Source organism: Vicugna pacos, chromosome 9 (genome assembly GCF_048564905.1).
Source record: "Vicugna pacos chromosome 9, VicPac4, whole genome shotgun sequence".
In the NCBI taxonomy this organism is placed as follows: Eukaryota; Metazoa; Chordata; class Mammalia; order Artiodactyla; family Camelidae; genus Vicugna; species Vicugna pacos.
In genome coordinates this window covers 2,819,835-2,840,442 of record NC_132995.1, presented here as the reverse complement: position 1 = coordinate 2,840,442, position 20,608 = coordinate 2,819,835, and the positions used below count along the sequence as shown (strand labels likewise).

Genomic DNA, 20,608 nt, shown 5'->3' with positions numbered 1-20,608 from the left:
AGGATTCCACCCTGGTGACAACAGGCGCTAAAGCAGGGAAACAGGTGTGTGTTGGGGGAGGGGGAGGGGGTGTCAGGCCCGCAGGACCTCACACCCCCCACCTCCATCTGACACTGTTCTTTTTTGGTATCCCCTCCCCCTTCCCAGCCAAGCCACGACCTTGAACTCTAGGGGATTCCTCACCCTTCTCAGTGGCTCTGGCTTTGTCTCTCTGTTTCCATTTCTCTGCATTTCTCCATGGCCGGCTTAGGGGCTCTCTTTGGCCTCTCTCTGTATCTCTGTCTCTGACTTCTTCACTCTGCATGTCTCTCCCCTCCTTCCTCTCTCTGCATTTCTGTGGGTGTCTCTGCGTATCTGCTGCTGTTTGTCTGTCTTTTGATGTCTGTGTCTCCTGGTCCGTGACCTGGTTTCTGTCTGTCTTTAGCTCTGTGTCTGTCTCTACCTTTCTAGCTCGTTTTTTCTGTGGGGGGGGTCTCTTTATGTCTCTGTGGTCCTCCCTCTGTGGGTCCTCGCTTCTGCCTCTCCCAAGGCGAGGGCATCACTGGGCTTCGCTGTGTGTACCTGTCGCTCTCCTTTCCCTTTCTGTCAACTTCTTCCTATGAATCTCTGTCTCTGGCTGGCTCTCTCTCCCCGCGTCTCTGACCCAGTCTGTCTGTCCCTCCGTGTGTCTGTCTGACTTGGGCCTTGGTCTCGGCACCCCTGTGCACCCCCAAGTGGAGCAGAGGAGCTGAGAACGCCCCATGTTGGAGAGCCAGCTCTGCTCCGGCTGTGCTGTGTGGCTCTGGGGAGCCCTGCCCTCAGTTCTCCTGCCTCCCTCGCACCTAAGCCCACCAGAGGGTAGACACACAGCCACTCCCTGCTCAGAGAGAAGCTTTATTCCTCAGGGCCGGGGCCGGGCCAGGGCCGGGGCCAGGGCCATGCACAGGCCGGCTCAGCCCTCAAACTTCTTCTTGCGGCCTTCCATCCCACTCAGGGCGTCAATGTTCTTGCGCCAGTCTCCCACCTCCCGGTTTTCCTGTGGGAATGGGTCAGAGGTTAGGGTGTCTTCCTGGGCTACAGGCTCTCCAATATCTTTCACTTGCCCTCATGCCTGCTGGTCCCACTCTGTTCTGGATGCCCATCCCAGAACCTGGTTCTGGAACAATTCTTGCCCCTCAGAAAATCCCTTCCAATTTGCCCCATGCATTTCCTGTCCCCCTCCTGCCCTTCCTGTCTCCCCCGTGGACTTCCTGTCTCTCTCCTGCACTTTCTATTTCCCTCTTGGACTTCTTGTCTCCCTCATGTACTTCTTGTCTCCTCCATGGACTTCCTGTCTCTCTCCTGCACTTCCTGTCTCCCTCTTGGACTTCCTGTCTCCCTCATGAACTTCCTGTCTCCCTAATATGCACTTCCTCTCTTCCCCTTCCACATCCTGTCTTCCTCTTGCATTTCCTGTGCCCCTCCTATACTTCCTGTTGAGGACCCTTACCAGATACTTCTCCCCACAACTCCAAGTGTTGTCTGCCCTCAGGCTAGGCCCTAGGATTGCTGCCCCCCCTCCTCCCTAAGCACCCCCTTTCCTTGACCTAGCCACACTCACCTTCTCAGTGTCCTCCTTCTTCACCTGCTTGAGGTGGGCCCGCAGGTCTAAGGTCTCCTTAGCCCTGGCCCCCAGCAGTGCCTGCATCATGGCATCTGCAGAGATCCGCACCCTCCGCAGCGTGGGCCGCTTAAATTTGCCTCGAAGGTCAAAGATCTTCTGGTTCAGATCTGCAATCTGGGTTGGCCATAAAGGGAGGTGGAGACCTCTCCATCCACTTCCCCCTTGCCCCGCTCTTCCACCCTACACTTCCCTCCTATCCTTATCCAGGCCTCATCTAGGATCTCCGGTAGCTCAGGCTCCTCCGCCTTTGGGACAAAATCCAAGCTCCCCATCCTAGAACTGGAACCCGATCTGCCCCAGACTCATTTCTGAAAACTACTGACATATCCCAGTCCAACTACACGCATCTTAGAGTTCCCTGGTCCACACCTGAACTCACTTACCAACGCTTGAGGCTCTAGCCATACATTTCCACAAACATATTTTCTGCTTTCTCACCTTTTGGCTTTTGCATGTGCTGTTCCCTCTGCCTGGAACAGCATTCCCTGACCATACTGTACTCATCCTTCTGTCCCCTCCCTGCCAGGCTCATAGAGTTGTCCTGGTGTCCTGGTGTCTGCAATCATTAGCAGCCACAAGAGCCCTGGGAATCTCACTCTGCCCTGAAGGGACCCAGATTGCCCAGTGCCTCCCACCTCTGTGATGTTCTTGGTGACTTTTGCCTCCACATCGTATCTCTCCTCGTCAACCTTGTCCACGCGGGCATGGAGCTGTCGGCACAAGTCCTGGTGGAGGAATGTGGTGTGTGTGGTGGGGAGAAGACTTGGGGATCTGGACTTCTGGGTCTGAGGGAGGACGGGATGGGGACCTGGATATCTGGTCTTGGAGGAGTAGATTGAAGCCAGAGTCTGGGGAACTGCAAACAAAGCAGAACTCTGGAGCAACTCTCCTGAGAATCTGGACTGGAGTGGGCTGGAGGAACCAACCCCTGGGTTTGGGGATTGTAGGCAGCTGAAGCCGTACTTCTGAACTCCTGAGAGTAAGGACTGGGAGATTGAACCCAAAGATCCTGAGCAGAGGCATAGTAACCGTACCCCTGAGTCCCAAGGGATGCATGACTGGACACTAGGAACCTCTAATCCCGGACTGCGCAGGAATCCCTGATTAGAGCTGGTACCTGCAGCTCGGTGAAGCCCAGACCGGCCAGCTCCAGAGGCTGGCACCGCATGCTCAGAGCACGCCCCTTCTCTGCGCGCCGCTCCTCTGACTCTCGCTCCAGCTCCTGCTTCGCAATCTGCAGCATCAGGGTCTGGGGAGGGGAGGCAGGTAACCCCAGCCCAGCCAGGATGAAGGCAGGGAAAGCCGCCCGCGCCGGCCCCGCTCTCTGACCTCAGGCCGTCTTCCAGACACCCGCCCCCTCACGGTTGATAGCAGTCTTTCCAAGGGCCCGCCCACTTACTCTTCCAAAGCCCCACCCACAACTTTCAAGACCCCCTCCCGGGGACATCGAGGCGCCCTCTTCAGGCCCATCCCCACCTTCAGCTGCAGTTTTCTCGAGGCGGAGATCTTAGATTTTTTCTGCGGGGATGAGATGGAGTAAGGAAGGATGAGGGAGGGGAAACCAAGGGTGGATGGTGGGAGGTCTTCGGAACCTGCTCCCTCAAGCCAGGTCCAGATTTAGGCCCGCCTCCACCTCCAGGCTTTGGTCTACGGGAATCCACGCCCCTCATTCCCATCCACCAATACTGGCCTCTGACTGTGGCTAGGCACCGCCCACCATCCCTAAGCAATCATATTTCCCTTGGGCAATGAGACTCGCCCATAGGCAGCTCTCACCAATCAGAGCCCGGCCCTCTGCGAAACTCCGCCCCCGAAGCGCTGTATCCGCTTGGACTCCGCCCACGACCAAAGTCCAGTCTTGGCCTTGGCTCCACCCCTCCTCCCCAAAATGCTGATAACCTAAGAATCTGAATCCAGACCTCGGGAGGCCCCGCCCCTGCCCCGCCCACCGCGCTGGCCCCGCCCCCACCTTTGCATGCGGCTCCGTGGCATAGGCGCGGTAGTTGGCTGAAGAGCGGCGTCGGACCGGGGCGGGGGCGGGGGCGGGGCGCGAGTCCCCAGCCTGGGGTTGGGAGAAGGGGGCGGCGTCACCACAGGGACCTCCCCACCCAGTCCCTCGCCGTGCGGTCTCCCAGGGCTGCGGCCTCTCGCCCCAAAGCCCTCCCGGCAGCGCCCTCCTCGGCTGTGCGGGTCCAGCCCACGCCCGCTCTCACCGCATTGCCGCTCCTGGAGGGAGGGAAACCAGGAAATGAGGGTTAATGGTGGGCCCGGGTCCTGTCCAGTCCGTGTCCCAAGGGACCCCAGAAGCCCCTCTGACTGAAAGGTCCGGCCCACCACTCCCCCTTTTCGGTTCCTAGGGGTCGGATTCTCAAACTCTTACCTCATTCCGACACCCAGGAGTCCTGTCCCTACCTCCCTTCTCAGGCCGGGAGTCCAACCTCGCAGCTCTCACCCCCTCAGGAACCCGGGAGATCGCCACCCTACCCGCCACTGCCTCGGACCTCAGGAGTCCAGGTTACCAAGCTTCACTCACTGGTCCGCCATGCTGAGTCTCAGGCCAAGAGTTGGGGGACGCAGAGAAAGGGGCAAGGGGCCCTTCTTGGAAGATCAGTGTGGGGCTGTCCGGCTGACCTTGAAGGCCCCTGGGACTTCCGTCTTGTCCGGTCTGCTCAAGCTTCACTGAGGACACTGAGATAAAGGGCGAGGACAGAGACTAAATATACTGCTGCCCCCTCCTCCCCTTGCCCGTGATCCGAGATAACGGGGCGCGTGAGGGGTGGGGCGGGCTGTGCTCCAGCTGGCTCACCCCTCCACCTTGATGGACTGAGAATTTAGCCCCCCCTCCCACCAACCCAGGAGTCTAGACCCACAAACTCCCCTCCCTCAGACCCAAGAGTCCAGATCCCCAGCCCCTCATCCCTCAGACCCAGGAGTCTGGGCCTCCAGTCCCCTTCAACATCAGACCCGGGGTCTAGGTCCCACCCCCTCACTAAACTGCAATCTCCATGAGGGCTGGAACTTTGTCTTTCTCACCAACTTTGGTCAGTTTCAGTGCCCCAAACCTGTTAGCCAATCGATAAATTTTTCTGATTTATTTGAGGATCTAGGTGTGGGATGCCTATGTTCTCAGCAAGCAGCACAGAGAAATTCACCCCTAGTCCATTTGGAAACCCAGAAATCTGGTCTCTGGTCTCCTTTCTTGACCACTCCTGCCCCTCCCCTGGAGACAGACTGAAGGCAGGAAAGACACACGGACACAAGGAGAAGAGGACTCTCTTTACTTGACCAGCCCCGCGAAAGGAGACACCCCTAGCCCCTGGTTAGGAATGGGATACCTGGCGACAAGGGGACAAGCAAAAGGCCCAAGCCCTAGGGGACCTCCAGCCTGCGTTTAGTCTCAGGAGTGGGATGTAGAACTCGGAGAACAATCTAGAATTCTAGGGATAAAATATAGAATCCCAAGGATAGAGCCTGAAATTCTGGCGACACCTCAGGGGCTGAGTGAGAATGTTGAAAGTGAAGCTGCATATTCTAGAGGCGGGTTCTAATTCTAGAATCTGACTTTAGAGATTAGAAATGTGGAACTGACTCCTTGTAGGTGGAGCCAAAGCCTCTGAGGGTGAAGCCTGAGACTCTGAGGACAGGTTGAGGGTTTCCGAGGGTGGGACCCGGCCTTCGAGGGGCTGGGTCAGGTCCTCAGAGGGCGGGTTGGTTGCCCCAAGGGGAGGGACCAGGACTTCAGGAGGTGGAGTCCCAGGCTCCACCGTTAGGTCCATGCAGCCTGAACCAGAGTCTCCCGCCTTGTAAAAGCGCGCCAAGGTTTCCGAGGGCTTGGCCCCAGGGTGCGGGGCGAATCCAGCCGTCTGTGCTAGCTCCCCGACCTTGGTGGAGAACCCCTGCAGCTGCTCCTGCCGCAGGTCCACCAGGTATCTGAAACCAGGAAGCAGCGTATTAGGAGACCTGGCTTGGCTTTCCACCCCAGGCTACAAGTTCCCTGCCCGGCACTCCGCCGACTCACTGGGCTAATTCCACAATCAGGCGTCCTCCAGGGGCCACACAGGCTCCGAGCTCAGGGCTGAGAAGATGGACCATCCTGCGGAGAAACAAAGGGGAGGGCTGAGGCTCAGGCTTTAAAGTCCTAAGGGAAGAGGGAGGCCGGGGACCTGGACACTGATAAAGGAGGCTCTGGGAGCCTGGACTCCTGGGTCCGAGGGAGAAGGCGTTGGGGGAGAGAAGTCTGGGAACCTCCCAGGCCCTCTTACCCACAGGCCACGTAGAGAAGCTGGAACCGTCCCTTGTAGCAGCTCTTGTGGTGGAGGGTCTGGGCAGAACCGAGGGACAGGAAGTGGACAGTGAAGGATTCCAGGGCAGGGCCTGCTGTGGAAGAGGGACAGGGTTAGGCAAACACAGAGTTTGGAGATAACGCTCCTCGTCCGTCTTTAAGCCCTTTCTCATCCTTTCTTTTAGGTAGATCCTTGAAAATTCTAGGAAGTTTGGCCCAGCAGGCGGAGAGAGACTCATTTTACAGACCAGGAGAGAGTGGGCGGCCCATAGCCACACAGGACATCCAGACACCCAGGATGGGGGTTGGGTAGACGGAGGTGTGACCAGATTGGGGGGGGGGCGTCTCTTCAAATGTGAGCTGGGAGCCAGTGTCTTATTAAAATGGTCTCAGGCTCTTGGACTTCTGCAGGTAGGGTTAGAATTCGACTCTTGGAGTTCGGAATGCTAAGAATGGTGTCAGGATTTAGGAAAGGGAGAGAAACTCAAAGAGAGAAAAGCAGACCGGATGTCAGGAGGGGGAAGTCACTGGTCCAGACACTCGATACTGTATCAGTCCATGCTTGGGTGTGAAATACTTAGAGCCTGAAGCCTGGGACGAGGGTCCGGGTCCCACTCTACCCGAGTTTCATTATCAGAGCCCCGCCTCCCAACTCAAAAGAGAAGGTTGATTCCGTCGCTTACCAGGCTCCGGGCTTCCGTCCCCGTCGCCTCGCACCTGCTCGGGGTCTCCCTGGGCGACTCTCGGGCGCCGCCAGGCGGTGATCTCTCGGAACATCTCCGTCACGTTGTGCAGTGTGATCTCGCCCGCAGTCTCGGGGGAAAGAAGGGATGTGGCTACAGGCGGGGCTAGGACTGTGGGGCCAGGGTGGCCCGGGAAAGGCTTAGAGAACGCCACCCCTCTGGCTTCCCCACCCACAGAGCCCGCAGGCCTCCAAGCTTGGATTTATGATCGGGTTTAGGAAGTAGAGGTGGGCGGAGCCTGTTAAATGGATTCAGTAACCTCACCAAAATGAGGGGCCGGGCCTGGACGGCAGAGGGCGGGGCCTCGCGAACTCGCCTTCAGCCCCAGCACCTTATGCCGCACACCTTGACTGGCTGCCCGTTGCTGGTCCGCAGGAGGCTGTCGTCGTCCGCTTCGATGCCGAAGGCCACAAAGGGCCCCGTGGCGATGTCCCCCCAGTACCCGCGCGCTGCAATGCGCTCCCCACGCTGGAAAAGCAGGAAGAGAGGAGACGGGTCAGGTCGAGGTTGAGGACCCCGGCTCCTAGGTCCCCGAAAAGAAGGAGAATCCAGGGTAGAGAGTGGACACGCACATGGCTCAGGAAGCGACCGGATGCCAGGGTCCGGTTGGGCACGTGATAGGCACTGGAGTCTCTGAGTTCAAAGGCGACACCTGTGTCCCTCCAGCGCCGAAACTCACGGGTGTGGATGACTCGGGCCTAGGGTCAGGAGAGGGAAGAAAAGAGGCCTCAGTGAATTTGGTATACGAGCCCCAGGCCCTCCCCTCAGACCCTGGAGTCCGGCCCCCAGCCCCTCCCACTTCGCACCCAGGGCTGGGGACCCCAGGCCCTTCCCCCCAGCCCTCACCCCGCGATCGTGCAGCTTCATGTGCAGGTCCCAGTCGCTGACACCGCGCCGCGCGTCGTAACGGGAGCCCAGGTAGTGACGCAGCCTCGAGTCCCACAGGCGACTCATGGGGAAGGCTTCGGGCCCCTTCTCCCCGCCGGCCCAGAAGCGGAACACCGCCTCCAGCGCGTCGCGCTCGCGGAACTGCGCGGTCAGGAACGCGCGGAGAGAGAGCAAGGGAGAGGCGGCTGCAGGGAGAGCGGCTTCTCCTGCTTGACCCTCCCTTCCCGGAGCCCAGGGCGTGGGAACGATTCTCTTTTTTATCAGATGAAGAAACTGAGGCTCAAGAGAGGGCAGCCACCCCCTGGGCCATATCCCACAGTGGGAGCCCGGGAGCCAGGGTTCGGACTCCCGAGCCCGCAGCCCGCTCCATCAACGTAAACTCTCTTCTTCCCGCCGCCACCCGGATCCCAGGTGGCAATGGTCGGAGGACGGGAGGCGGCACCTTTAGGGCGCCCAGGTTGAGCCAGGGCAACTGCTCCGCCAGGCGGTCGGGCTCCGGGACCAGGTGAGCCAGGCGATCCGCCTGGGCGCGAACGAAGGCGGCCACTGGGGGGCGCAGCAGTGCGTTCCCCCACATCTCCAGGAAGGTCTCACTTTTCTCTGCAGGGAGGGGGAAAGTTAGTGGGGGGAGTAGAGGAGTGAGCCAGAAATGAGACCCACGTGAATGGCGCATACCCACTTTATAATGATCTTATAATTTCATAGTCATGTAACAAGCACAACGAACCCAGGCAAACTCCCCACCCATCTCAACAGCTAGAACACAAAGAATTATTTATACCTCACCTAGGTCTCTTTGCCTATTCCTTCCCACCCCAGAGGCAACCCCAATCCTGAATTTCGTGTTTAATTTCTTTTGCCTTAAAAAGAAAAGCTTATATATAAATATCGGTGGAGATGAAGATGTATATGTGTTAAAATGTTAAATTGTTTCATTTTACTGTTTAAGTACCTTATAAGAGAGAACTGTATACCTTTAGTTAGATTATAGATTAGATTAGTCCTCCTTGTTTAAGAGCATTTACAAGGTGCATTATGAAATCTATGCGATGTCTTCTGAATGCCCTGGACTATTAATGACATCTACCAACTATAATCATGATAAAAATAATCACTAAAATGTATTGAGTTTATATTATAAGCCAGGAGCTATGCAGTTTTTTCGTTGAATCATCACAAGAACTCTACAGAAGAAGAATTTTGAGGATCTCCATTTTATAAACGTAGAAATGGAAGCCCAGAAAGGGATGGATATTAGCCCAAGGTCACACAGCAAGCAGAATCAGAATTTGAACACAGCCTGAATTTAGACGTTGCTCTAGGCACCAAACCAAAATTTTTGTCACTGGGAAATAATTTCCTACCCAAATCCTCCTCCCCTCTCCTCCTTATAGTTTCACTTCCAAGGCTGCCTCCTCCAGGCAGACTCCTGGGGGTTCACACCTCTAATTAGGGGAGACTCAGGCCTGCGGGAGGCTTTGGGTAGGACAGAGTTCAGCTCAGTCAAACTCCCCCAACATCTAGGGGACTCACTACCTCTCAGGAAGTCCCTTGATCTCTTTTGGGTTTCTCCCTTGGAAGGAGGTTTTGAATGCTTATACGGTGTCATGCACAGTTCTGAGAGTCTGATGTGGATTTTCTACTGGAACTCTCTAATTGATTCTAGGAAGTGTTATTTTTAGCCCCACTTCACAGGTGGGAAAAGCTGAGGCTCTAAGGCTACCAAACGAGTGAGCAAGTGATGAAACGAGGAACAATGTCCAAAACGCTTAATTGCACCATTAAAATGTTTGAATTCCTGCAGGGAGCTAGGAGGGGCTGGGGGCCAGATTGCCTGAGTCTTTGCAACTGACCTTGCAGCCCCATCTTCTCAGGATCCTCCAGGGCTAGACTGAAGATCAGCATGTGTCGGGCTACAGCCTCCAGATTATTCTCCAGCACATAAAACTGGAAAGATGGACAGGGAAAAGTAATTCTGAGATCTGTGTCCCTGGCTCTTATGAGACCCAGGAATCGGAGACCTTGGCCCCCTCCTTCCACAGGACCCAGGAGACCTTTATTCTATCCTTCAAACACAGGAGTGAGGAACTCAGAACCCTCCTCCCCATCACTACGCAGGAGACCCAATCCTTAGGCTCTTCCTCCCATTTGAACCCTGGAGTAGCCAACCCCAGGCCCTTCCTTTCCTAGACCTAGGAGTCTGGGCCTCCAGCTCCTTCCTCCCTCTAGGCTCTCATCTTCATCCTCCTTCCACTACCCCATAATCCCAGCTCACTTGGAACCTCCTTTGGGGCCAGAGAGCAGCCCGGGCCAGGGTCTGCAGCAGGTGCCGCCCATCCGTGGAGCCCAATAGCAGCACATTTAGGTCGGGTGTCCCGTGCTCTGTATCAGCCTGCAAGTCTGGGTCCACAGGAGCACCTAAGGAGACGACAGCGGGCTGAGGGTGGTGGCCTGGAGAGCGGCCCTGAAGACAGCCCCAACACGATGGACTATAACTCCCAGCAGGACTTGCACCTCTGGCCTAGGTTTCAAAGGGAGCTGTGCCTCTAAGCATTCTCTGCGGGACCTCGTAGCCCGCAGAGAGGCATCTAGACTGCACTGGGGGGCACCCCCCGCCCTTGGAGCCTCAGAGAACATTAGCGCGCCATCTGCCAGGCTCCGAAGGATGATTTGTGATCCTGCGTGGGGGACTCACTCTCAGCCTGCAGGTCCACCGCCGGGGACAGGCCCCACCAGGACACAGTGCCGAAGCCCGAGCCCGAGCCTGCCGGTGTGGTCATCGCCCTGCAGGACAGACATCCTGGAATCCCCAAACATCACGTCTGCATCGCCCACCCATTCCCCTCTCACCTCTGCTGACTTCTCGCCCCTTTCTTCCGTGTGACACCCCCTCACCTTTATCCTTCCAGATAACCCGAGACGCCCCCTCCCTCCTTGCTCTGAGCTGCGCTGGGGCCCCACGCCCCTATATAACGGCTGCCCGTAGTCCCCGCCCTTTCCGATCAATAGGCCAATGGGAGTGTGCAGGTTGGCAACGCCGCTATCAACTGACCAATGAGAGCGAGAGAGACCTGCAAGCTACGAACTTTTGGCCAATGGGAAGACTGAGGAACGTACCAGGTTTGTGAAAGAGGAGGGCGTGTGGACGCGGCTGTCATGACGACGGCGCTGGGACAGAAGGGGCGGATCCAGAAGAGACTAGGGCGGAGCCTGGGGCAGTCCAATTCAGGCAGAACAGAACTGACCCCTCACATCCTGGCTCTACCAGACAGGGCTTCTCACCAGGCGGGGAATACAGCCAAGTGCTAGCTGGTTGTTAAATTTTTAGGAATTTTGTGACCTATTGTTACACACAATCATGACTAAAAATTAAACTTTTTACTAAATTAATTACTAAAAATTCCAATTAAATAATTGCATTAAAATAAAGGTAATCATACTCAAAACTCATCACTTCCTATTTTATTATACTTTACCAGCTGAGGATCTTCCTCAGAGTTCTGCTCTTGCCTTCCCAGCAGAAGGCCACTGCTGTCTACCCTGTGACTCCCACTACTTTATATTCCGGGCCAAGGAGCTAGAGAATGTGGCTTTGGGTGCCAGACAGACATGGCTGGGCTTACACCTTGTTCTGTCACTTGCTGGCTGAGAGGCCACGGCCAGATGACTTAACCTGTCTGTGATGCCACAAGGACAGGGACTCAAGTAAGATACATCTCCAGATCAACCGTAGTGCCCAGCCCAGGGCACAGCATCCACAGAGCCTTGGTCCTCTGCCTCCTCTCCTCATCCAGCTGCATGAACTTAGACAAGTCAGTCACACCATCTGTGCCTGTTTCCTGCTCTGTGAAATGGGACTGGGCTCATGCAGCTGGCAGGAGTGTGGCAGATTGAAAGCAGTTCCATCTGCCTGCTGAGGACAGTTCTGGGCACTGGAAAGGAAATGAAGGCTAAGATTTCAGCAGTCCCTCCAGGAGTGAGTCAGCCAACCCGTGGCTCCTCCTGAGTCAGCCTCAGCCCATTAGAGCCCCAGATCCTGACTTTCTCCAGCGAAGCTTAATGCTTTTCACCTCCATCACCACCACTCTCCGCAATGCCTTCTCCATGGGGGGGCCAGAGTAATCTTACAAGTACTCCAAACCATGCCACACCCCTCTAACACCCTCCTGAGGTTTCCCCCTGCAGACAGATCAATCCCAGCCCCGTAATTCCACCTCCCAGGTCCCATGGGATCTGGCTCTTGGCTGTGTCTCTTACATCGGGCCCTACCCCCCAACCCCCTACCCCAATCCGGTACCACCCTCCCTCCAGCTACACTGCCTTCTGGCTCTTTTGAGAATGTATCAAGCCTGTTCCTGCCCCAGGGCCTTTGCAAGGAACTTGAGGTTCCTCCTGTCTGGAATTTTCTTCCCCTTCATCTTTGTGGGTTTTAAAAATTGTGATAAAATACATACAACATGAAGTTTACCATTAATGACATTAGGTACATTCACAGCCTTGTGCAACTATCACTACTCTCTAGTTCCAGAAATGTGTCATCACTGCATAAAAGACCTCATACCTATTAATCAGTCACTCCCCATTTCTCCCTCTCCCTAGTCCCTCAATACACTAGTTAACTTTTGTCCCTCTATAGATTTGCCTATTCTAGACATTTCATATAGATGAATTCATATAATATGTGGTCTTTTTTGTCTGGTTTCTTTCACTTAAAATCCTGCGGGTTTTTTGTGGGGGAGGGCATAGCTCAGTGACAGAGTATGTGCCTAGCATGCACAAGGTCCTAGGTTCAATCCCCAGTACCTCCATTAAAAACAAATAAATAAATAAGTAAACCTAATTACTCCCTCAAAAAAAAAAAGATTAAGAAAAAAGAATAAACAGATCTTTTAAAAATAAAATTAACATAAAAATAGGGAAAAAAGTGTTTTCAAGGGTCATAATGCTATAGCATGAATCAGTACGTCATTTCTTTTTATGCCATTGTATTTCCCCCTCATCTTTACAATCCTCATGCCTTCTTGTCATTCAGATCACAGCCTAAGTGCTACCTCTTCAGGGAAGCTGTCCCTGACCACCCTTTGTACATCATCTTGGCCCACACTAATTTCCTCCCCAAACTGGTCACTGTTTGTAATGGTTGTAGACTTCTCATTTACCTTGTTAAGCCATGGAACCAGGGATGCCAATGCCATCATCTAACTCAGAACAGATTCAGCCCCGGATTTAGACAAGGACTTCCTGCCTGTAGGATCCTGAGCGGGTCATGTTAATTCCCTGAAGCACAGCTTTCTCATGTGTCAACTGGGAATAATGATTGTGTCTACTTCATGAGGTTGTTGGAGGATTATTATCAGAAGCAGTAGCAGTAATAGTAATATTACACAGTACTGTCTTTATAAAGATGTCCCCTCACTCATACATGAGAAATTACTGCATTCCTTTGGAGAAAAAAAAATTTTTTAATCTCATGGGCCTCACAACCTAGGTAACTGATCTAATTTCCCCTTTCCCATTGGCTACTAGGAAGCCTAGGGGGATAAGTTTGTACTCTGCGCCTTTCCTTAGCACGTGGGAGTACTTTTTGGCTGATTTTAAACTTAACCTGCTGCTCTGAGAGCTCACTTGCCAAATTTCATGGACCTATGTCTGCCACCTGTCTGGAATGAGATGGAGGAAAAACCAGTGAAACAACAATCTTTCCTAGACACAGACTGACAGAATTTGTTGAAAGCAGAACGAGGCGTAGTTGCAACCACTGTCTCTCCTTGTGTAAATCTTTCTCTCATTCTCTGGAGATTTCATTCCCAGATCTTGCACAGCTACTTTGTTTCTTTGATGAGAGCAAGTTGCTTGGAAGTAAAGTCTGAATTTGCATCTATTAGGGTTCCCAGCATCCAAAAGAAGCTGGTACACAGAAGACCTCAGGGAATACAGAATGGATGGATGACGCAAGGAAGAAAGGAAGGAAGGGAGGGGAAAATATGGGTAGGAAAATCTATGTGAATCATGGGTGAGGGAGCAGATAAAGTCATGAATAGGTAAGTGAGTTCTCATTGACTCCTCACAGCAAACATACAGGAGGTATTCCTAGTACCTTGATTCTTTCAGATGAGGAAACGGAAGGTTGGAGGAGTGACTGAATGAATAAATGAAGGAGTGAATGGGACAGTGAGTAGGTGAGAGGATGGATGGATGAAGGGGGTGGGGATGGGGTTCCCTGTGTGTTTCCAGGATGGGCAGCCCTATCCCTGCCCTTGTGTGGCCTCACCCCTGGAGGTTCACTCTTGGGTTCCCCGCCCATGCCCCTGCCCACCCCCAACACGGAGCACCGGGCCAGGCCAGCAAAGTTGCTAAGTATTTATTTGGTCCCAGGATTGGTGCAGGGATCAGACTGGGGCCAGGAGTGGGTGATCCTATGCAGGGAAAAGGGCATTGGGAGTCAAGGGGATAGTAGGCTGGGGTCACTGATTGTCAAAGCAGAGGGTGGGGCCCTGGAGTCGGGGAGGGAAGACTGCCCCCCTCCCCCAGGGGCCCCTGGGGCTTCTGCGTGGTTGGGGAGTTGGCAAGTTATCATGATTGGAGTAATGGAGGGGGAGAAGGCAGGAATGGGTGGGGGTGTTAGCGTTCAGAGAAGGCTTAAAGGTGGGCATGGGCGTGGCTTGGGCCAGGAGTCTGGGGTCAGAGCTTGAGGGTGGGGATCAGGGTGCTGGTGGCGGCCTTACTCTGTCAGGGGGCCGCAGAGAGTGCCACTGGGCAATGGGCCGCCGGGGATTGGCCAGCATGTCCGCCCAGTGCCGCAGGCCAGCCCCACCGGCTGCGGCTCCTACGGCCACCCTCCCGATGGCCTCGTTCTTGCCCAGCTTGTCGTAGTCCAGCACAGTCAGCTCCACCTGGACCTTCTGCGGTGGGCAGGGGAGGAGGAGGAGACCGGAGAGTGGGGTGAGGAGGCACGGGGAGACCCTCTCCCCCATAACCACAGTTCTGGGGGGACTCTTGCTAGGCCCTGGGCTAAGGCTTCACCTGGAGCTCGGGCAGGGCGGGGGTGGGAAGTGAGAGGGGCCTCGTGTCCTGCAGTTGGTTAGACTGATGCTCGGGGGTCTTCCTGGGATCAGATTTCAAGAGATAAACCTTCAGGGCCCCTGCTGGTCTGGGGTTGTTAGGAGGCTCCTTAAGAGGCAGCCTCCTAAGAGGGGTAAGTCTTTAAGACTGTTAAATGGGCAGAGGGGCCAGGCCTTAGGGTTGTGGGAAGGTCTCTTTTTCTCAGTAACCAGAGCACTGGAGTGGGCGGGGCATCCTGGTCCTCAGGAGGAAGCTGACATTGACAATATAACCAGATCCCCAAGACCTGGCTTCTAGGGTTACGAAGGAGTCTCCCTTCCCTTAACAACGGGTTTTCTAAGGGCCTGGGACTCTGAGGGGAAAGGGCTGTTCTTGCAGGGGCTCTGGGCAGGTCTGGGCTCACCTGGACCTGGTCACAGGGCACCTCGAAGCTGAAGGCCTCGTTGTAATAGGGGTTCAGAGTGTTCTTCTTGATGGTCGTTTTCTTCTTCCGCACCTTTTTGCCGCCCTGCAGCAGGTGGACCTTGACATATGGATCTGGGGAGAGGGAGGAGGAATCTTATAGTCCGCTCTCTGCTGAGTCCAGGGGAATCAGATTGAGGGGAATGCATGAGGCTCTTCTTCGGAAGAACATAGAGACACCATATGCACCCCTCAGGACTCCCTCTCTGTACCAAAATCGAACCTATATCCTCCATGGCAGACTGGGCCTTCCTCTTCCCTAAGGGACCCTCAGGGCCCAGAAACTGCCAGAACCTCCCCCACCCACCACCACCACCACCATTTTCTTGCTTCCTACACACCTGACAGCCCTCCTACATCCATCTTCTTCAGGTTTTTAGCCTCCAGAACGATGACGGTGAGCTTCCCGGCCGTGGGAACATAGCGGAGAGAGAAGCAGATGTCGCCTAGTTTCTCTTGCTGGAAGGTGGAGAGGGACCCATCACCGGAGCCCGGGCTCCTCATCCATTCCCTCTGCGAAATTTCTTCCCTCCCCCTAGTCTTGGAATGGTATGGTCCAGAGGTAAGGCCCCAGTGGGACCATCCATGGGGGCCTTTCGAGGGGGAGGCGTCCATCTACCAGGAGAGACCTGGGAGCAACTCATCTGCAGCAGGTGAAAGGGCTGGAGCTCGGGGAATCCGGGAGGCCTGGGATCTGATTGGCCCGGGGTCGCGGGTGGGCTGGCCCAGCCACGGGGGCGTGGCCACGCGTGCTCACCTCTTCCCTAGGAGCCGCCTGCAGCTCGCGCCAGGCCAGCACTGGGCGCCCCAAGTCCACGGAGCTCATGGGGATCCGTACCTCCCCGATGACGTCGTTGCGGGAGAAGCGGTCGAAGTCGTACACCGCCATGACCAGTACCCTGCCCCCCAGCTCCACGTAGGGGATCTGGGGTGAGGGGAGCGCAGAGAGAGCGCAAAGTGAGAGTAGGAAGTCAGAGGCTGAGGAAGTGGGGCAAAGCACATCCAGGTGGAAGGCTAAGAGTCCGGGCAGCGAGGGTCCAAGGGAACGGTTGCGGGGGTGTCCATGGGACCCAAACGGGACCGTCCAAGGACGAATGGAGCAGTCCACGGGTCAGCAGAGCCCCAAATGGACAACACAGGTTCTTGTGAGAGAGTCCCCAGAGCTGGTAACTGCCAGCAGTAAAAGCTGAAGGGATGGATCCCCAATGTTCCAGGGACTGGAGACAGGCTGCCGGGCATGGAACACTGAGGCCAGGAGCTCACCTTGAAAGCAAAGTTCTCCCCAAAGTGAGGGTTCAGAGTCTGCCGATGCACCCTGGTCTCATGACGCCTCCGTTTGTCTGGCAGCAGGTAAACCCGCACGTAGGGGTCAGAAGAGCCACCTAGATCCAAGGCTGCCAATCCTTCAGCTTGCAGGATGCCCACAAGCAGCTGTACAGCAATGAGGAGGGACCTAGCCTTAGCTTCCCTTCTGGAGCCTCCCACAAGAAGGGGCCAGAACCCCCCCCCCTCGACACCCACCTGGCCACTCTGGAAATCATAATCCAGTGAGTACTGCAGTCGTCCTAGTTCGTGCTTCTCTGCCACCTGCTGCCCTGGCCCAGATGGTGCCGGCTCCAGCTCCTCCACTTCTGGTTGCACCTTAGGGAGCCAGGGGCAAGGGCAGGTGAACTCTTCCCCTGAAAATGGTATCCTCCAGGCACAGAAGCCAAAGGAAACTCACAGATCCCTCCAGCTATAACTAAACACTTGCAAGCTCAATAGGGTCAATGTTTGATTGGTGATGTCTGCCACAGGCAGGTACTAGCCATGGTAACACACAGTGTGGTATGTTTGTCAATGTTTGATTAGTGATGTCTGCTATGGGTGGGGAACAAACGTGTTGACGCACATGCAATGTGTTTGTCATGCTGAGACTAGAAAAAACCAGCGCTGACAGTATCTCATTGTCTACAGGATGGATGCAGATTTTATTTCACACATTAATGGATGTATTGGGGTGACTGTCCAAATTACCATGTTAATTAGTGATCTTGCCACAGAAAAACATAGAGGAGAAATGAGATATTTACTATATATTTGCCATTCTAAACTAGAACAGCAAAATCAGAAGACTTAATGTAAGTCACCAATTTTCAAAATATAATGTGAATCAGAATTTCCCTGAGTAGTCTGGTAAAATGCCTTCACTTCAGAGGTTCTGACTCAGTAAGTCTGGTGCAAGATCTGGAATTTGCATTTCAACAAGTACTAGAGGTGATACAGTTGCAGATGGTCTTTGGAGTCACTGGCTTAGGTGACAGGGGGAGACTGGATACCAGGACCCTTAAGGGCATCCCTTTAAGGGTGCTCATTATAAAAGCTATTTGTTGAGAAGGGAAGAGGTGGAGTCCTAGTTATGGACCACAGACTTGAGGCTCAGGGACGGTCAGTGAATTTCCCAAGGTCACAGAGCTGGTTGTTCTAGGACTCTCTGGCTCCCAGGTAAGCCTCATTCTACTCTGTGTGCAGAGGCCAAAAGCTCAGATACTTGTACCTGTAGCTTTCCATTTTCCACTGCAATGGCCTCTTCCAGCTCATGCTTCCTTCAACCTCTCAGGGCTGCCATTCAGCCTCCTTCCTTGTCTCCTTGCCCCAGATCTGCCCTCCACATGGGTTCCAGAGGATTCACCCTAACACTCATGTAACCCTGTCCCTCTTTTGCTCAAAACTTCTGCGGCTCCCAGTCGCCTTCATTACATGGGCAATACTGAGCTCTCACAGGGTATCTGTACTCTATAACCTAGCTATTGTGAAAAACGACTCTGTTCTCCAAATGCCCCTCAGAACCTGGATTCCAGGCCTCCACACTTGCTCTTCCTTTGAGGTGGAATGTCCTTCTCTCTGCTCTCAGTTACCTCTGAGTCCCTCTGGGTCTTAACACAGAAGTCACCTCATCTGAGAAACCTCAGACCCCCTAGGATATCAGGTGGTTTCTCTTTGCTCCCATATGCCCTGTACTGCCTTTAATGTGGCACATACTGTCCTGTATTGTGAATGTCTGTATGAGTGCCTGACTTCCCCATCAGACTGGAGGTTCTTGTGAATGTCTGGTCCATCTCCAGGCTCCCAGGTCCAGTTTAGGGCTAGACACACAGGCAAATAAGGGTAAAGGAGGGATGGGGCAGGGACTGAGGCTGCTGGGCCACTGAGTGGAGCAGGGGTTGCAGGAAGGGGCAGGGCTGAGGGGCTGGGCCAAGCCACACCTTGTCTATGTAACTCCGGCCCAGCTCCTTCACTTCCTGAAGGTGGATCTGGGCTTGGGCCTGGCTCTTCTTGCCCATCCGCCTCCGACAACGCTTCCGGTAGAGACAGAAACAGCAGCTGAAGACGAGGAGGCCTGAGACCAGCACGATTGTGGCCAGGGCCCAGGGGGGCACTGCAGAGGGCATGGAAACAGCAAACACTGACGCCCTGAGAAGCAAGCTGGCTGATGCAGTCTGGACGACATGTGTTAGCTGGCCTCGTTTTCCCTCCAACCATGTCCAATTTTATTTCTGTATTTCCTTTCCAACTGAGCTCGCCTATAAAGCTATTGGAAGCCTAAGGCAGGCTGACACCATCTGGATTTTCTTGTTTATTAGTTCCCCTTCCTCTTGTACCCCCATTCTAATTTTTCTGCTCATCCCCTGTGCTTGTAGGTTTAACCCTTCCCTGAGCCTTAGTTTCCCTATTTTGTAAAAAAGGGAAAGGTGGACCTTCCAATTCACCAATCCAAGATTCCATTCTATTCCACACCCCTTGGTCTGGTTGTTGATTTTTTTGCAAACCTGTTCCTTTTCCTTTTCATTTAGATTTCAGTCCAGAATTCCGACTATGATCACACCCATATTTTCCTGCCCGCCAGTCTGAATACACCCGCCCGAATCCGCCCCTTGGGAATCCTGACCGGGCTTTCCCTCCGCTTCGCCACAGGGTCTCGCTCACCAGGACCGTGGCTGATGCGACTCGAGTCTGGAGGCGTGTCCGGCGCTGGAGGCCCGGGTGTTGGGGGCTCCGGGAACATGGCGGCGGGGTCTTATGGTTCTTTCTGCGGAGGCACCCAAGCGCCCTATCACCCCGACACCCACCCCATGCACCCATTGAGCCCTCTGAACAACAAAGAACTCCAACTCCCATCGGCACCCTGGGCAGCTGGTTGTACAGAACACGGCCAGACGCCGCGAGGCATGCTGGGGGCTGTAGTTTCTTTCTGCGACAGAGGGCGGGGGCTGGGAGTGAATTCCGGGAGCTAGTTCCATCCCAAAGCGACGCCCCCTCCCTCCAAGGCCCCCCAGGAATCCAATTCCGCTAATTTCTGCCCCTTCTCGGCCCTTCCCCAGGGCTTGAACCGGAAGTGGGCGAAGGCAGGCGTGGGAACCAGTGCACCAGGTTGCCCAGAGCAACTGCTGGCTCCGCTAGGGCGGGGTGAAGGCAACGCTGGTTGCCTCGGCAACGGCCTGTTGCCAGGACAACGGGCGGGGCTTACGCACAGAAGCCGGGTCTGGGCGGGGCAAGCTCGTTCCGTTCCCTGACCCGCCTGGGACCCCAGACCCAATACCCGGGACGAGCGAGGGTGGGGAGGAGACGGCCTTGCCCCTCAGTGAATTCGTCCACAGCTGGCTCCTCCCTCCACATTTAGCCTCGGGAGCCAAGACTCAGGCTACCCTCCCTCTCCCACTCTTGCGGGGAATGGGTGGGGGGCTGCCCTGCTGTCTCGGCTGGGCCCCTACATCCTTCTCAGCCTGTTAGTCTCTACCGTGCACCTCGAGCTCTGTCTTCACACCTGTCCTCGTGACTGCCTCGGCCGCCACTTCTCTCTCGACTCTAAATGGAGGTCTTTCCAATTTCTATCCGTCTCTCCGTCGGCTTCTCGCGGCTCCTCCGTCTGGGTTGTCTAGTCTCTGCCTGTTGTCTGGTCCCTGTCTCCCGGGATCACGCTCTCCCCCTGCCTACTCCCTTCCTTCTGGTTCTTTGTCTCCACACCTGTCTCCGAATCCCATTCTCCTGTTTCATGCTCCAGCCTTCCCACTCCCTCTGCTAGCAGGTCTCTCCCAGTCTCCCCCCAACCCCACACACATACCATCTCTCTAGGTATGGGAATGAGGATGCGGCTGAGGGAGGGATTCCAGCTGCTCCTACCTGCTCCGCGGCTAGACAGGACCCCCGGAGAGACACAGAGGCGCTGGTCCCGCCCTGACCCCGCCTCTGCACGCAGGTGGGTGGTGCTGTCCTGGGTGCTGATCGCGGAGCGCCGTGGGGCGGGGGCGCGGCCCAACGGAGCTGGGCTGGTGTGTGTGAGCGTGTGCGTGTGTATGACTGTATATGTGTGTGTGTGCGCGCGCGCGTGTTCGGTGGAGAGACCCGCCCCGCCCCTTATCCTGCCCCTAGCCTGGAACCACCAGGACGCCCACGGGTATTTATCCTGGTCCAGAAGATTCTCTGCCTTCTAGTCCAGCCACCTGGCATCCAGCCTCCCTCTCCCTACCCCACCCCTCAGTACTGCCCATG

General features: G+C 55.2%; 3 protein-coding genes and 2 long non-coding RNA genes across 10 annotated transcripts; 2 read left to right on the top strand and 3 right to left on the bottom strand.

Annotated features, from left to right (window-relative positions):
• Window positions 1-860: 860 nt before the first annotated feature.
• Window positions 861-4,263, bottom strand: TNNI3 (troponin I3, cardiac type). Its single transcript, XM_015249603.3, has 8 exons — window positions 4,176-4,263; window positions 3,856-3,868; window positions 3,612-3,704; window positions 3,119-3,160; window positions 2,760-2,891; window positions 2,278-2,367; window positions 1,580-1,756; window positions 861-1,015 (listed from the first exon to the last, which is right to left on the bottom strand). Exons 1-8 carry the CDS (start codon window positions 4,184-4,186, stop codon window positions 932-934), a joined length of 642 nt encoding a protein of 213 aa, XP_015105089.1. The 5' UTR covers window positions 4,187-4,263; the 3' UTR covers window positions 861-931.
• DNAAF3 (dynein axonemal assembly factor 3) lies at window positions 3,612-10,536 on the bottom strand. 4 transcript variants are annotated; one of them, XR_012075388.1, is made up of 15 exons: window positions 10,451-10,536; window positions 10,251-10,339; window positions 9,831-9,973; window positions 9,409-9,502; window positions 7,998-8,155; window positions 7,514-7,696; window positions 7,240-7,365; window positions 7,013-7,135; window positions 6,608-6,737; window positions 5,905-6,019; window positions 5,661-5,735; window positions 4,978-5,572; window positions 4,144-4,330; window positions 3,856-3,868; window positions 3,612-3,704 (listed from the first exon to the last, which is right to left on the bottom strand). XR_012075388.1 is itself a non-coding variant. In XM_015249626.3 (12 exons), the coding sequence occupies exons 2-12, from the start codon at window positions 10,333-10,335 to the stop codon at window positions 5,206-5,208; spliced, it is 1,599 nt and encodes a 532-aa protein (XP_015105112.2). In that variant the 5' UTR covers window positions 10,336-10,339; window positions 10,451-10,536; the 3' UTR covers window positions 4,906-5,205. The 4 variants fall into 4 exon arrangements, 3 of the variants coding, with proteins under 3 accessions (XP_015105112.2, XP_072822640.1, XP_072822641.1); XM_015249626.3 differs by lacking the exons at window positions 3,612-3,704; window positions 3,856-3,868; window positions 4,144-4,330 and having other exon boundaries at window positions 4,906-5,572; XM_072966539.1 differs by lacking the exons at window positions 3,612-3,704; window positions 3,856-3,868; window positions 4,144-4,330 and having other exon boundaries at window positions 4,906-5,572; window positions 5,905-6,016.
• Window positions 3,730-4,744, top strand: LOC140698029 (uncharacterized). The gene is made up of 2 exons (XR_012075390.1): window positions 3,730-3,965; window positions 4,067-4,744. It is a non-coding gene; the product is annotated as an uncharacterized lncRNA (long non-coding RNA).
• A 3,365-nt stretch (window positions 10,537-13,901) lies between the features above and the next one.
• Window positions 13,902-20,440, bottom strand: SYT5 (synaptotagmin 5). Of its 3 annotated transcripts, none has more exons than XM_006216280.4 (9): window positions 20,240-20,440; window positions 19,046-19,148; window positions 18,325-18,497; window positions 16,601-16,720; window positions 16,343-16,510; window positions 15,837-16,004; window positions 15,421-15,538; window positions 15,021-15,154; window positions 13,902-14,457 (listed from the first exon to the last, which is right to left on the bottom strand). In XM_006216280.4, exons 2-9 carry the CDS (start codon window positions 19,122-19,124, stop codon window positions 14,257-14,259), a joined length of 1,161 nt encoding a protein of 386 aa, XP_006216342.1. In that variant the 5' UTR covers window positions 19,125-19,148; window positions 20,240-20,440; the 3' UTR covers window positions 13,902-14,256. The 3 variants fall into 3 exon arrangements, with proteins under 3 accessions (XP_006216342.1, XP_015105113.1, XP_072822642.1); XM_015249627.3 differs by having other exon boundaries at window positions 19,046-19,169; window positions 20,240-20,385; XM_072966541.1 differs by having other exon boundaries at window positions 20,181-20,250.
• Window positions 15,856-18,680, top strand: LOC140698030 (uncharacterized). The gene is made up of 3 exons (XR_012075391.1): window positions 15,856-16,009; window positions 16,427-16,626; window positions 18,349-18,680. It is a non-coding gene; the product is annotated as an uncharacterized lncRNA (long non-coding RNA).
• Window positions 20,441-20,608: the final 168 nt, after the last annotated feature.